Source organism: Eriocheir sinensis, chromosome 33, assembly GCF_024679095.1.
Source record: "Eriocheir sinensis breed Jianghai 21 chromosome 33, ASM2467909v1, whole genome shotgun sequence".
NCBI classification, from domain to species: domain Eukaryota; kingdom Metazoa; phylum Arthropoda; class Malacostraca; order Decapoda; family Varunidae; genus Eriocheir; species Eriocheir sinensis.
The window spans coordinates 6,941,002-6,954,147 of NC_066541.1; the positions used below are offsets into that span (position 1 = coordinate 6,941,002).

At 48.0% G+C, this 13,146-nt stretch overlaps 1 protein-coding gene and 1 long non-coding RNA gene across 2 annotated transcripts; one reads left to right on the top strand and one right to left on the bottom strand.

Annotated features, from left to right (window-relative positions):
- Positions 1-2,627: 2,627 nt before the first annotated feature.
- On the top strand, positions 2,628-6,500 carry LOC127006657 (uncharacterized). Its single transcript, XR_007759687.1, has 2 exons — positions 2,628-3,770; positions 3,854-6,500. It is a non-coding gene; the product is annotated as an uncharacterized LOC127006657 (long non-coding RNA).
- LOC127006656 (neuroparsin-A-like) lies at positions 3,448-8,825 on the bottom strand. The gene is made up of 4 exons (XM_050876819.1): positions 8,563-8,825; positions 7,206-7,278; positions 6,937-7,042; positions 3,448-6,775 (listed from the first exon to the last, which is right to left on the bottom strand). The coding sequence occupies exons 2-4, from the start codon at positions 7,268-7,270 to the stop codon at positions 6,638-6,640; spliced, it is 309 nt and encodes a 102-aa protein (XP_050732776.1). The 5' UTR covers positions 7,271-7,278; positions 8,563-8,825; the 3' UTR covers positions 3,448-6,637.
- Between the last annotated feature and the right edge of the window lie 4,321 nt (positions 8,826-13,146).

Here is a 13,146-nt window from a genome sequence, read left to right on the forward strand (position 1 = left end):
TGACGCAACGAAATGATGGTCGATTCGATATTTGAAGGAGTTGATTATATTCGCATTTATTACTTTTGAGAGAAAACTGTTCCAGTGGCGGATGACTCGGTTTGAAAAGAAACTCCTTCCAATGTCTGTGTTGCATCGACTCGACTGAATGGATAAACCGTTATTTCTAGTTCTTGAGTTGGTTTGCAAATCAAAGAATTTGGAGTAATCGACGTTATTGAACTTTTTCAGGTGCTTGAAAACTTGAATCATCTCCCTTCGTTGGCGTCTTTTCTCCAGTATAAAGAGATGGAGTCGCTTGAATCGTTTCTCGTACGTTTGAGCTCTTAAGGTTGGAATCATTTTCGTGGCGCGTCGTTGAGTCCTCTCCAGCAAATCAATGCCCTTTCTGTAATTAGGAGACCAGAACTGTATTGCATACTCGAGATGCAGTCTTACCATGGAATTATACAAGGATGGCATCACGTCTGGCGTTTTATACTCGAAGTTCCTCGCTATGAACCTGAGCATAGTGTTCTCGAAGGCTTTCTGAAACTCCAGGTATATAACATCACTGGGGATGTGGGCATCCCAGTTCTTATATATACCTTGGAAGAAGTCTAAAAGATTCGTTAGGCAGGAGCGCTTGTTTCTGAAGCCATGCTGGGTGTCGGAGATTATATTATTGTCTTCTAGAAACTTGACAAGTTTGTCTCTAATAACCTTCTCAAGTATTTTTCCTGCCACTGATGTCAAACTTATGGGCCTGTAGTTTATTGCAACGCTTTTGTCTCTTTTTTTAATTGGTGTTACGTTTGCCATCTTCCAGTCTTCTGCGACCTTGTTCAGTTGTACTGACCGGTTGAATATGTTCGTCAGTGGCTGAAGTATTTGCTGTTTAAGCTCTTTTAATAACCGCGGGGACAAGTTGTCGGGTCCCATTGACTTGTTTGTGTCGAGTTTGTCCAAATACTTTTTTCACTTCTTAGTCGCATATATATTGAGTCATTTTCCAGGGGCGTGATCCCTCTCGGCGGGTCAGGGCCCTCGGGAATGGTTTCGATGTCCTCGACTGTGAATACGGATGCGAAGTTACTGTTGAGGATTCTGGCCATCTGTTTACTGTCCTGGGTTACAGATCCGGTCTCGTCTGTCAGGGGACCAATATTGGATTTTACTTTCTTTTTCGATCTGATGTATGTGAAGAATTTTTTGGAGTTGGTCTTGATTTCGCGCGCTATTTGTTTTTCATAGTTGCGTTTACTACTCCGAATAAGGGTGCGACAAGCTCTGAGGCTGTTGTGGTACTGTGTACGGGCTTCGGCAGAGTCATTCTCTTTCGTTAGGTTATAATTCTTTTTTTTTTTATGTTTACTGCCCTTTTTATTTCTCTGGTCACCCACGATGGATCTACGGTACCATTTCCTCGCCTGGATTTCGTAGGTACTGTAGCCTTCTCTATCTCCAGGATCTTATCTTTGAAGACGTTCCACACGTTGTTAATTGTATTGTCGGTGAGGTTGAATTAGTCCCAGGTCGCAGGGGGAAACAGCTCACGGGCTGTGAGCTAAGTTGAAATTTGCTTTTTTTGTAATCTGGTATCACTGACGGATTATCTACGAGTTTGTGACTTGTGTTGACATTAAAACGGATTAAGTGGTGATCGCAACCATTACGTTTCTCACTAACTTCACAGTCGCGAATGAGGAGGAAGAGAAGACGGAGGAGGAGGAGGAGGAGGCGGAGGAGGTGGAGGAGGAGGAGGAGGAGGAGGTGGAGGAGGAGGTAGAGGAGGTGGAGGTGGAGGAGTTGGAGGAGGAGGAGGAGGAGGAGGAGGAGGAGGTGGTGGAGGAGGAGGTGGTGGAGGTGGAGGAGGTGGAGGTGGAGGAGGTGGAGGTGGAGGAGGAGGAGGAGAGGAGAAGGAAGAAAAATTGGAGGCGGAGGAGGAGGAGGAGGAGGAGGAAACATGGAAATGCAGGCAACAGAAAGCCTATTGGCTCATTACGAGGTCGCCCGCTTGGGTGATTTAATCTGCTCGACCGCCACTTGGGGCTTGGTGAGCAGATGAAAGCACCTCGATATTGAGGAGCAGATGGAAGCCCCTCGTTATTCAGTTTACTCCCGACGCAGCGAAATGACGGTCGATTCTATATATGGAGGAGTTGATGGTATTCGCATTTACTACTTCTGAGGGAAGATTGTTCCAGTGGCGGATGACTCGGTTTGAAAAGAAACTCCTTCCAATGTCTGTATTACATCGACTCGACTGAATGGGTAAACCGTTATTTCTAGTTCTTGAGTTGGTTTGCAGTTCAAAGAATTTGGAGTAATCGACGTTATTGAACTTTTTTAGATACTTGAAGACTTGAATCATATCCCCTCGTAGGCGTCTTTTCTCCAATGTAAAGAGATTGAGTCGCTTGAGTCGTTCCTCGTACGGTTGAGCCCTGAAGGTTGGAATCATCTTTGTGGCGCGTCGCTGAATCCTTTCCAGTAGAGCAATGTCCTTTCTGTAATTGGGAGACCAGAACTGCACTGCATACTCGAGGTGCGGTCTTACCAGGAGGAGGAAGAGGAAAAGGAGGAGGAGGAGGAGGAGAAGGAGGAGGAGGAGGAGGAGGAGGAAGAGGAAAAGGAGGAGGAGGAGGAGGAGGAGGAGGAGGAGGAGGAATGGGAGAAGGAGGAGGAAAAGGAGAAGGAAGAGACAGAGGAAGAGGAAGAAGAGGAGGAGGAGGAGGAAGAATGGGAGAAGGAGGAGGAATAGGAGAAGGAAGAGACAGAGGAAGAGGAAGAAGAGGAGGAGGAGGAGATGGAGGAGGAGGAAGAGGAGGAGAAGGAAGAGACAGAGGAAGAGGAAGAAGAGGAGGAAGAGGAGGATGAGATGGAGGAGGAGGAAGAGGAGGAGAAGGAAGAGACAGAAGAAGAGGAAGAGGAAGAAGAAGAAGAAGAAGAGGAGGAGGAGATGGAGGAGGAGGAAGAGGAGGAGAAGGAAGAGACAGAAGAAGAGGAAGAGGAAGAAGAGGAAGAAGAGGAGGAGGAGATGGAGGAGGAGGAAGAGGAGAAGGGGGAGAAGGTAAAGGAGGAGGAGGAGAAGAGGGAAGAGACACAGGAAGAGGATGAGGAAGAAGAGGAGGAGGAGGAAGAGGAGGAGGAGGAGAAAGAGGAGGAGGAGGAGGAGAAAGAAGAAGACGAGGAGGAAGCGGAGGAAGGAGTAAGTAAAAGAAAAAGAAAAAAAAGGGAGAATAAAAAAAAAGTAAAGAAAACGGAAAAGAGGGATGAAAACAAGGAAGAAAAACAAGAAAACGAAAAAGAAGAAAAAGAGGAGGGAAGGAGGAAAAGAAGGAGGAGGAGGAGGAAGAAGAAGAAGTAGAAGAAACAAACCACTACACCAATCAAGCCAAACACAGAACAAACAAACAATCACACAGAACAAAAACAAAGAGGTCATTCCCAAACCAAACACTCCAATCTGTATTCTGTTCCTTTTATTGCACCTTTGTTAAGTTCGCCTCTTCTGACGGAGGTGTACATGATGGCCCGGTTAGTGCCTGCAGGTGGTTCAGTGCCCCCTACACGCCAGGAGCCTCGTGGGGGTGTTTACTTCACACTCCCCACACGAGCCTGGCTTTACTGGTCCCCTTTTGGTCTGGGTTCGGTTCCCTGCAACGTTTTGGCAGGGAAAGGGTTGGAAGTACAGGTAATTCTGACAGTGGTACAGGTAAGGTTACACGTGGTTTTAACAGTGACTGAGTTTAAGGGTTTTGAGTACACGTATTTTGACAGGGGTGGAGGTTTGAAAAGGTGGATTGTCACGTGGTTTAAACAGTGACTGAGTTTAAGGGTTTTGAGTACACATATTTTGACAGGGGTGGAGGTTTGAAAAGGTGGATTGTCACGTGGTTTTAACAGTGACTGAGTTTAAGGGTTTTGAGTACACATATTTTGACAGGGGTGGAGGTTTGAAAAGGTGGATTGTCACGTGGTTTTAACAGTGACCGAGTTTAAGGGTTTTGAGTACACGTATTTTGACAGGGGTAAAAGTTAGAAAAGGTTGATTGTCACGTAGTTTTACAGTGACGAGGTTTGAGGTTTGGAGTTCACGTGTTTTGATGGGGATGATGGTACACAGTTTGACGTTGCTGTACACTGACAAAAAGTTTAGTTACACATATTTCAACAACAGTGCGAGATACAAAGTTTCACGCTAATAACAACTGGAAAATGTTTACAGTGTTCATGATTGTGGGATGTTGCAAAGTTCATACTGATTATGCATTGTTCACCTGTTCTGGACAGTGAAAAGTTTTAGGTCTCTACAACTTTACACTTAAAATCTACAATACGCTTTTGGTGGTTTAACAGAGAACCAAAAAAAGTCTACCTTCGTGTGATCTGACAAAAAATATTACAGGTTTCACAGGCAGACTACACAACAGATAAAAAGAAATAACAAAACAAAAATAACAGGTAAGGAATAATAATGATGCATAGTAAAGTTGAGGTGATTTTCAGGTAAGAAACGCCACCTGTCGGCTGCAGTGATCAACATTAGGCAATATTGGTCAACATTTGGGGAGGACTCACTTTCCCGAGACGAGGAGTGAGTGCAGAGGTGGACTGCCGAGCTCTCATGTATCGTAGGCCAAGACTTATACCGATAAATAATATAGAATAACCATGGACACAAGCTCTTACTCTTACTACCCGACAATAATTGCACTGAGAATGTGATTGTGACGGCCGGGCTGGGCTGGCGCGAGGACAGGTGAGGCGGGGCAGGTGTGGGTAGGTGATATACTAACAACACCTTTAGCACCAAACAACCCCCAGCAGTGATTAACCACGTGCGTGAGAACAGGAAAACTACCTCATAAATGAAGTAATGATAGAAACAATAGCTTTTTAACACCAATCCGTCCATAGGTGAAGAATTAGAGAAGTGGATGCATGAAATTTCGAAACGTAGTCAGTCACTTGAAAGGAGAAATAAGCCGCCAGTCCTGCCTTTCATCACGGGTGCTTCAGGCCTTGCTCGCGACTCCCAGCACCCTCAGCTTCCTTCGCCTCCCAGCCCGCCAGAATCACCGCCGAAGAGTTAGCAACACAGCCCCGAGGGCCTACAAGCCTCATGCCCGGGACGGAGGGACGGAGCGGCGGGGACTGATCGTGGAGGAGGCGGCGTCGTGCAGGGTGGAGACACTACCCCCACCCACGGACACACCCTCTTCACCACACCCTCACACACACCCTCCCTCTTCCCGCTTCGACACGCCACTAACTCGCTGCCTCAAGATTAAGAATATTTGTACTGGACTATCACAAGCACATACATACGAACGCTAGGCGGCGAGTATAGAAGGATATATACAGGACCCTATAATGACTATACGGCGTGGCGGCAGCGTCTTACATCACCGCTGCGCCACGCAAAGATCCACTATGAGAACCGACCGAGCAAACGATGCACCGCCCTGGGAAATGCGACTTGACTGTTTGTCGGGGAATTTGTAGCCCGAAGGAAGAGGTGGACGGGAAGAGCAGGAAGAGAAAGAAGTTATATAAAGATTTGCGGAACGAGGTGAAATAATGAGGGATTGGGTTTTGTAAAGGTTGGGAAAAATGTTAGATTTAAAAAGGAATAAGTTAGGAAAAGGTTTACAGAAATAGGTGACGTTGAAGAGAAGAGAAAAGGAAGACATATTGAAGGGATATAGGCTACGAGTTTAAAAAATAAGATAGTTTGCATTGTTCTGAAGTCTGTGTAATTAACGAGACTTGAGGATTGAGTTTACTTCATAAGAGGTGACACTGAATGTGTTGCAGAAATAAATATCCGGCCTTTTGGATGGGGTTGCATTGATTAAAAAAAGGTGATATAGTTTAAAATATGACTGAAATCTTGCAGACTCAGCATATGTTATGAAAAGTGTACTTCAAGACATGACAGCCTTGATGGAGGATTAAGAGACGAAAGACACTCATATAACTGAGTCTAGTAAGGACTGACAGGTAAGTTAGAGTTTGCGAATGTATCGTGACGGTTGCAAGAGTTTGGTGACAATTGCAATAGTTTGAAGTTACTTTCCGATTGTGTACCAGAAGTGTACGAGAGTCTGATCAGGCGAACGAAAGTCTACTGACAATTACAATAGTCTATCGTGCTTTTATGGTGACAGAATCGGTTTTAAGATAGTCTGGTGAAATTTTCGATAGTGTAATGAGACTTCCCGATGTTGTACGAGTCTGATGAGGTGTATAATAATCTAGCGGATATGTACGATACTCTAGTGACGTTTGGTGTGATGCTCTTGGTGATCAAAGGAGATTCTGACTCTGACAAGGAGGACCAATACCGGGAAGGGAGATTAGCGTCCTCATGTGTGGTGTTGAGGTGGACTGGGACTGGAAGGAGGAGGAGGAGGAGGAGGAGGAGAAGGAGAACGACGAGAAGGTTGGAAGACGAGAATGAGGAGTAGGAGAAGAAGGATGAGGAAGAGGAGGAAAAGGAAGAGAAAGGGGGACGGAGAGATGAGATAAACAGATTGGATTCTTGGGACCGGACGAGGAGGAGGAAGACGAGAAGGGGAAGGAGAAAACTGGTTAGGAGGAAACATAGATACGGGTAGGAGAGAGGGAGTGAGAGGAGAAGCGAAAAACACTAGCATAGGGAGACGACAGCCGCGCACTTGGTGTCGAAGGGGGAGCACCCAGCACAGAGGCCGCAGGAGCAGAAGGTGCCCTCGCCGCACTTCCCATCAGACCACCTGTAGCCACCCCCGCAGGACTCGCCGGGACCCTGGAAATAGGACACGTGGGATTAGTTTTCTTTTCCTTTCCTTTAATTTGCTCTTTCCACTTTGTCATAACACACACACACACACACACACACACACACACACACACACACACACACACACACACACACACACACACACACATACAGGTACGCACGCTCACCTTGGCACACACACCGTTGTTGCACCAGTCCACAGTAGTTCCATATTTACAGTTGTCGGGGGGAGGCTGATCGAATTCAGTGCAGCGGGGGGCGGCACTCCCCTCCCTGCAAGAGAAAAGAGAAAAATCAATCCAACCTGTAGTAGTAGTAGTAGTAGTAGTAGTAGCTAAAGTAACATCAGAAGTGGAATCAATAGTAAGTTAGTTAGTATCAGTTCAGGTAAGTTCAGGTAAGAGGAGAGGTGACGCTGGTTCGAGCTACTACTTACTGGAGGAGGAGGAGGAGGCAGGAGCAGGCGAGGACGACGGTGGCGGCGCGGCAGCAGGAGGCCATCTTTGTGTCTGAGGGAGGAAGGGAACGCGGCGTGAGGGGCAGCGGCGGACAGGTGGCAACACGGAGCAGGTGAGGCGTCGCTAGGTGAGTCTCCCTCTTTGCTATTCGTCTACATCAAACCAGGTGACTAATTTACTCTCTAACCAAAAGTTCAGTTGCATAAAACCAGGTATTTAAGTAACCTAGACAAATCAACGATACAGGTAACCGATTGTGTCTTGTCATTATCTGTCTACATTTAACAAGATACTTAACTGATCTTTATAGCCAACCAACTTTAATGTTCCGTTATTTGTTTATGAAAAGATAACATGTGCTAGGTCTCGATGAAGTAGTTAGAGTGCCTGCAGTGAGCTAGTTTGTCTACATAAAGCAAACTGTTGAATTAAATAAGTGAATCATCCACAATATAGAAGATTAACAGTACTTCATTTTTACCTCTTTGGATTCTTTTTAGGAGCAGCGAGTAGCGGGCTTTTTTTTTTATTAATGTTTACTTTTTTGTGCCCTTGAGCTGTCTCCTTTGCTGTAAAAAAAAAAAAAAAAAATCTACCTATATTAAGTCAAATATCTTTTACCCTGGGGACAGAGTTACTTCACCAATACCCAGTAAATAAATGACTGGCAAACTGACTAACTCCTCACTAATGGCTGGTTGACTGACTGATTGTACCAATTATTGCCAGAGTGACTAACACTGACTAACAAACTTATCAGCAGCTATTTCCTCTTAACTACACGTATCTTCTTATCTCTCTCTTGTCCCGACTTCCATTAACTTCACACAAATCCTCACTACAAATACTAACTAAAGATCAAACAACAAGACTCACCAACAACTTCAAACAAAAAACGCATTGATTGATGAGTCTCGTGTTACAGAAACCTTTGATGTGGCTGACGGGTGGAAGGAGGGATGACGGATGGAAGAAGGCGATGGCGGAGGGCGAAGAAGAGAGGCGCTTGAGGTGGAGTGGGTGGAGCTGATGGAGGGTGAAGAATAAGCCGGTGAGGTGGAGTATGGAGGGAAGAGGGAGAATGGTGGTGATGAAGGATGGAGAGATGGGAGAAGTGGAGGGATAAGGTGAGGGAAGAGGTTGAAGAGAAAGATGGAGAAAAGTGAGAAGTGGAGGTAAGGTTGGAGGATAAGAGAAGGACAAGAGGAGGAGTGGAGAATGGAGAGAAGATGTAACTGGTGAGAGTGGAGGATGGAGAGGACAAGTGGAGGAGTGGAGGATGGAGAAAAGAGCAAGTGGAGAAGTGGATGAAGAAGCGAGAACACCAATACTAACCAGTGGAGTTTGTGGAGACCGAAGGAGAGGAGAAGTGAGCAGCTTGGTGTTGGGGAAGGGCTTGGCGGAGGAGTTGTTGAGGGGCGCCAGACGGGATTAACAGCAGCAGCAGGAGGAGGTAGAGCAGCAGGAGGAGCAGGAGGCGCAGCAGCTAGAGACGAGCGGGGAGGTACAAGTCGGCCACGTTGTGAGGTCGCCACTTGAGCCGCTGTCTAAAGCCTTCACTGCTAAGCTCTCCAGCGTGTTACTGAGACCCTCCGCTGCCTCGGCCGCCTTCTTATATATGGAGCGTCCACGTGTCAACCGCCTGACCCTCGCAGTTCCCATATACCGCCCAGGGCATCTTGAACGCCCTCCCGCGCCTTCTTCACCGTGCCCCTCGCAACCCCGCGGCTACTACGCATCGCCCACGCCCGCCTCTCCACCCCGCCACCCCCAGCACCTCCACCGCGCCCTAAAAACCATCCTCCTCCCCCTTATCCTTCTTGATGCCCCCACCGCCGCCGCCGCCGCCGCTGACACCTCCCGCCATTCCTCCGCCTCTTAATTCAGGGACAAGGTCAGCAGGGCCCACAGTAACAGGCACCCCCCCCCCCCCTTACATCGCTCCCCTGTCGTCCTATAGTTCTGGGAAGTGCCAGGGCCCCTCTCCGCTCTACCCCTGCACCCTCCTCCTCCTTCCTTCTCCTTCCTTCTCGAGTATCCTTCGTTCATCGGTTTCTTCTTTATTTCCCTTCATTCTTCTTTGTTTTTTTCTTCGTTGAATCTTCGAAGTGTATCTCTGTGTGTCGCGGCGTTCAGGAAGTGTTCGACGAGCCGCTTTCCGCCTCAAATCGAAGTCGGCAGAAGAACCAAAGAAAGAAGAAGATCAAGGAAAAGAGCAGGAAGGGAAGGTGTTGGATTCTACTTCCGCGCCTGGCCGTCGTCCTGTCGCCTGATCCTTCCTCTCCTGTGTTTTCTCTTCATCTCCTTCACCCACTTCCTCGTTGCTATCGCCTCGCCGCCTCCTCCCCTGATAATTCCCAACCTCGGCCTCGTTTTTGCCCCACGTGTGTCGAAGAAGAATAACAACAACGATTAAGGCAGTCACGCAGCCCTTCCGCGAACTAGAAAGATGATCAGCTGACCATGGAGACAGCAGAGAAACTTAGCGGAACGTGTATCAAAGGGAAAGAATAACAGCGACCATCAAGACAGCTACTCAGTCCTTTCCGTGAACACAAGCTTACCTAAGAAACAATGGTGTATATGATAAATCAAACGACGCGTGTATCGAAGGAAAAAAATAATAGCAATAATGGACGAAAGACATATAAAAGCCTATCATAGTCATAAGCGTAAATGTCATACCCAAGGGCGCCGTGCAGGGGGCATAACTTGTAGTGCGGTACGGTGAGCTGCAGGTCCAGTACGGTATGCTTTTTTTTTTTAATTGTACGATAGGTATTTTCCTTGCGATACGATGAGTAAAAGCACTGTCTTCCATACATTGCCAAACTGCCTATTTAAGCCAAGTGTTGAGGTTGGCCGCCAGGTTTCAGAAAAGAATAAAACTTCTAGGCGCCATTATTTCACTCCAGTTCATGTATATTTGCAGCAGTTAAAAATACATATTATTTCATTTACTTTCCATTTTCTGATGATACATTTTGCCTGATTATATAGTTTGCCTAACTTTTTTTTTTTTTTTTTTTTTTTAGTTGCTGCCAATAGCGCTGGTAGGCTTTCTTGAGGGGTCTCTTGGACGGCCCCAGCCCGTTGGTGGCGCAGGCGAATCTTATTTATAGTGGCTGCCGTGACATTTGACTCTTGCTTGGCCCATGCTGCCCCCGGGTGCTACTCTTGACCAGTCACTGAAGTTAGGGTTGACTGAAGGTCTGGGGAGCGTGGATAATCTTCCGCCACTCGGAGAAGGTTGAAAATTGTCAGTGTGCATCGATGGAATTCGAACCAGGGCTCACCACGCCCGCACGCTGACCACTCGGCCACCGCCTTCCCAATACCAAATTCTGTGAAGTCGCAGAGGATAGAGAGAGGCGGGGGGAGGCTCAGACACGGGGCAGTCTTATCCCTTCGCCTTGACCCCAGATCTCAACTCAATTGATTTTGCGTGAGCCTCTACTTTTTACTTTCCTTTCCCCGCTTCCCCTACCCCCCCCCCCCCCCGCCCCCTTCTGAGGGATAACCTTCCTTCCGTTATCATAACTTCCGGGGTCATATTTTTTTATTCCTCACCACATTGTCCTCGTTGCCCAGTGCAGGGATATCATCAGTTCAATGCAAGGATTATTTTTTAGTGTTTCATATAAAAAAGTGTATCAAGAAAAGTATGTGTTTCTGTCGCTGTTAATCTGTGAACAGGAGCCAGGCGGATCTATTTAGGAGCCGTCAACAGAAATTAAGGAAACCATCTTCGCTTTCACTGGTTTGTCCCTCCCCAGCCATCACCATCTCTTCATCCCTCCCTTTTTCCCTCCTCCTCCTCCTCCTCCTCCTCCTCCTCCTCCTCTTCCTTTACTTTCTGTTCTCATCCTCCTTCTTCTCTTCTACTGTGAATGAAAGAAAGAAACGCGTGAACCTAGTATGACGGAAGGAGGGGAAGAGGAAGCAACAAGTCGTGAGGAAAGAAATTTGAGAAAGCGGAGGAAAAGAAGATCATGGAAAAAAAATGAAAAGATGGTTGACGTGTGTGTGTGTGTGTGTGTGTGTGTGTGTGTGTGTGTGTGTGTGTGTGTTGTCAGCTGCACAGAGAGAGAGAGAGAGAGAGAGAGAGAGAGAGAGAGAGAGAGAGAGAGAGAGAGAGAGCGTTTAGGTCTCTGAGGACAGCACGACGCAAGTAATGACAGTCCGAGCGACACACACACACACACACACACACACACACACACAAAGAGCCCTCGACTACACCCATTTTTTCAACCCCCCCCCCCCCAAAAACAAAAAGCATATATTGAACAAGTACATTTTTTTTTCGTCCTACGAAATAAAAAATAAAACAACTCCCGGATCAGAGAGAGAGAGAGAGAGAGAGAGAGAGAGAGAGAGAGAGAGAGAGAGAGAGAGAGAGAGAATAATCATATCCATTTCAAGCCTGCAAAAACGACTTCACTGTTTCACGTCACCCCCCCCTTCCCCCCACCTGGTAACCCCCCTGGCAACCCCCTAACATCTCCCCCCCCCCTCTGGTTTACCCTTCCCTACTCCCCCCTTTGATTGGGAAGGCATATATTTAGCCGTGTCGCTGGGGTAAGGGAAAGAAAGGGGGAAGGGAAGGGGTGGGGAGGTGAGGGGGAGGAAGGGGGGAGGGAGAAGTGGGGAGGGAGGTGGGGAGGGGGAGTGGGACTACTGCATGGAGATGGGGAGGAGAGGTGGGGGAAGGGAGGATGCCGGGTGAATTGAGACGAAGGGAGAAGATGGGAGGAAAAAGGGGGTGTAGGGGAGGTGTTACGGGGGTGAGAGAGAGGGTGAAGGGTAAGAAAGAGTGGAAGAAAAAAAGGGAGATCATAGTAGGGTGGAGGGGACGAGGGAGGGGGAAGGGAAGGAGAAGGGAAAAGTAGGGGGAATGAGAGGGAAGGTGGAGGAGGGAGGAAAGGTGAAAGGAAGGTGAAGGGAGAAGTAAGGGGAAGGAGAGGGAAGGTGGAGGAGGGAGGAAAGGTGAAAGGAAGGTGAAGGGAGAAGTAAGGGGAAGGAGAGGGAAGGTGGAGGAGGGAGGAAAGGTGAAAGGAAGGTGAAGGGAAGGTGAAGGGGAGGGGAAGTTAAAAGGAGAAGGGGGAATGTAAAAGGAGATGGGGTAAGGAGAGGGAAAGTGCAGAGGGAAGGGAAGGGAAGGTGAAGGGAAGGTGAAACGAAGGTGAAGGGGAAGGAAAGAGAAGGTGAAGAGGGAAGGGAAGGTGATGGGGAGGTGAAGGGAGATGTAGGGAGAGGAGAGAGAAGATGAGGGGGAAAGGAAAGGTGATGGGGAGGTGAAGGGATAAATAAGGGAAAGGGAAGTAAAGGGAAGGGGCAAAAGTATCTTGGATGAGGAAGGGGAAGGGAATATAAAGGGAGTTATAAAGGGAAGGGAAGGGGAGGGGAGGGGAGGGGAGGGGAGGAGGTGCTGGGAGTGGGTGGAGTGGAGAGGGAAGGTAAAAGGAGGAGTAGAAGAAGGGAAGAGGAGGAGGAGGAGGAGGAGGTGAAAGTGGAATAAGGAGAGGATGGATCAAGAGGGAAAGACTGGAGGGAAGGGGAATGATGGGAGGAAGGGGAGGAGGAGGAGAGGAAGGAGGAAGAGAAGGAGGATGTAATAAAAGGGAAGGAGGGGAAGGAGAGGAAGGAGGGAGGTCGAAGGGTGGGAAGGAAGAGAGGAAGAGGAGGAGGAGGAGATGGAGGAAGAAGTGTAAGGGAAGAGGAGGATGGCATGGGGAGGAGCAGGGGAGGAGGGATGAAGGTGAAGAGGACGGTTATGTGAGGGGCTGAAGGGAGGGGGGGAAAGGGGAGGGAGAGGGGAGGGTGGGGAGGGGGGAGGAAGGAGACTATCAGTAGGGGGAAGGAGGAGGGAGGGGGGTGATAGGGGAAGTGGCGGGGCTAAGAAAGAAGGAATAAGGA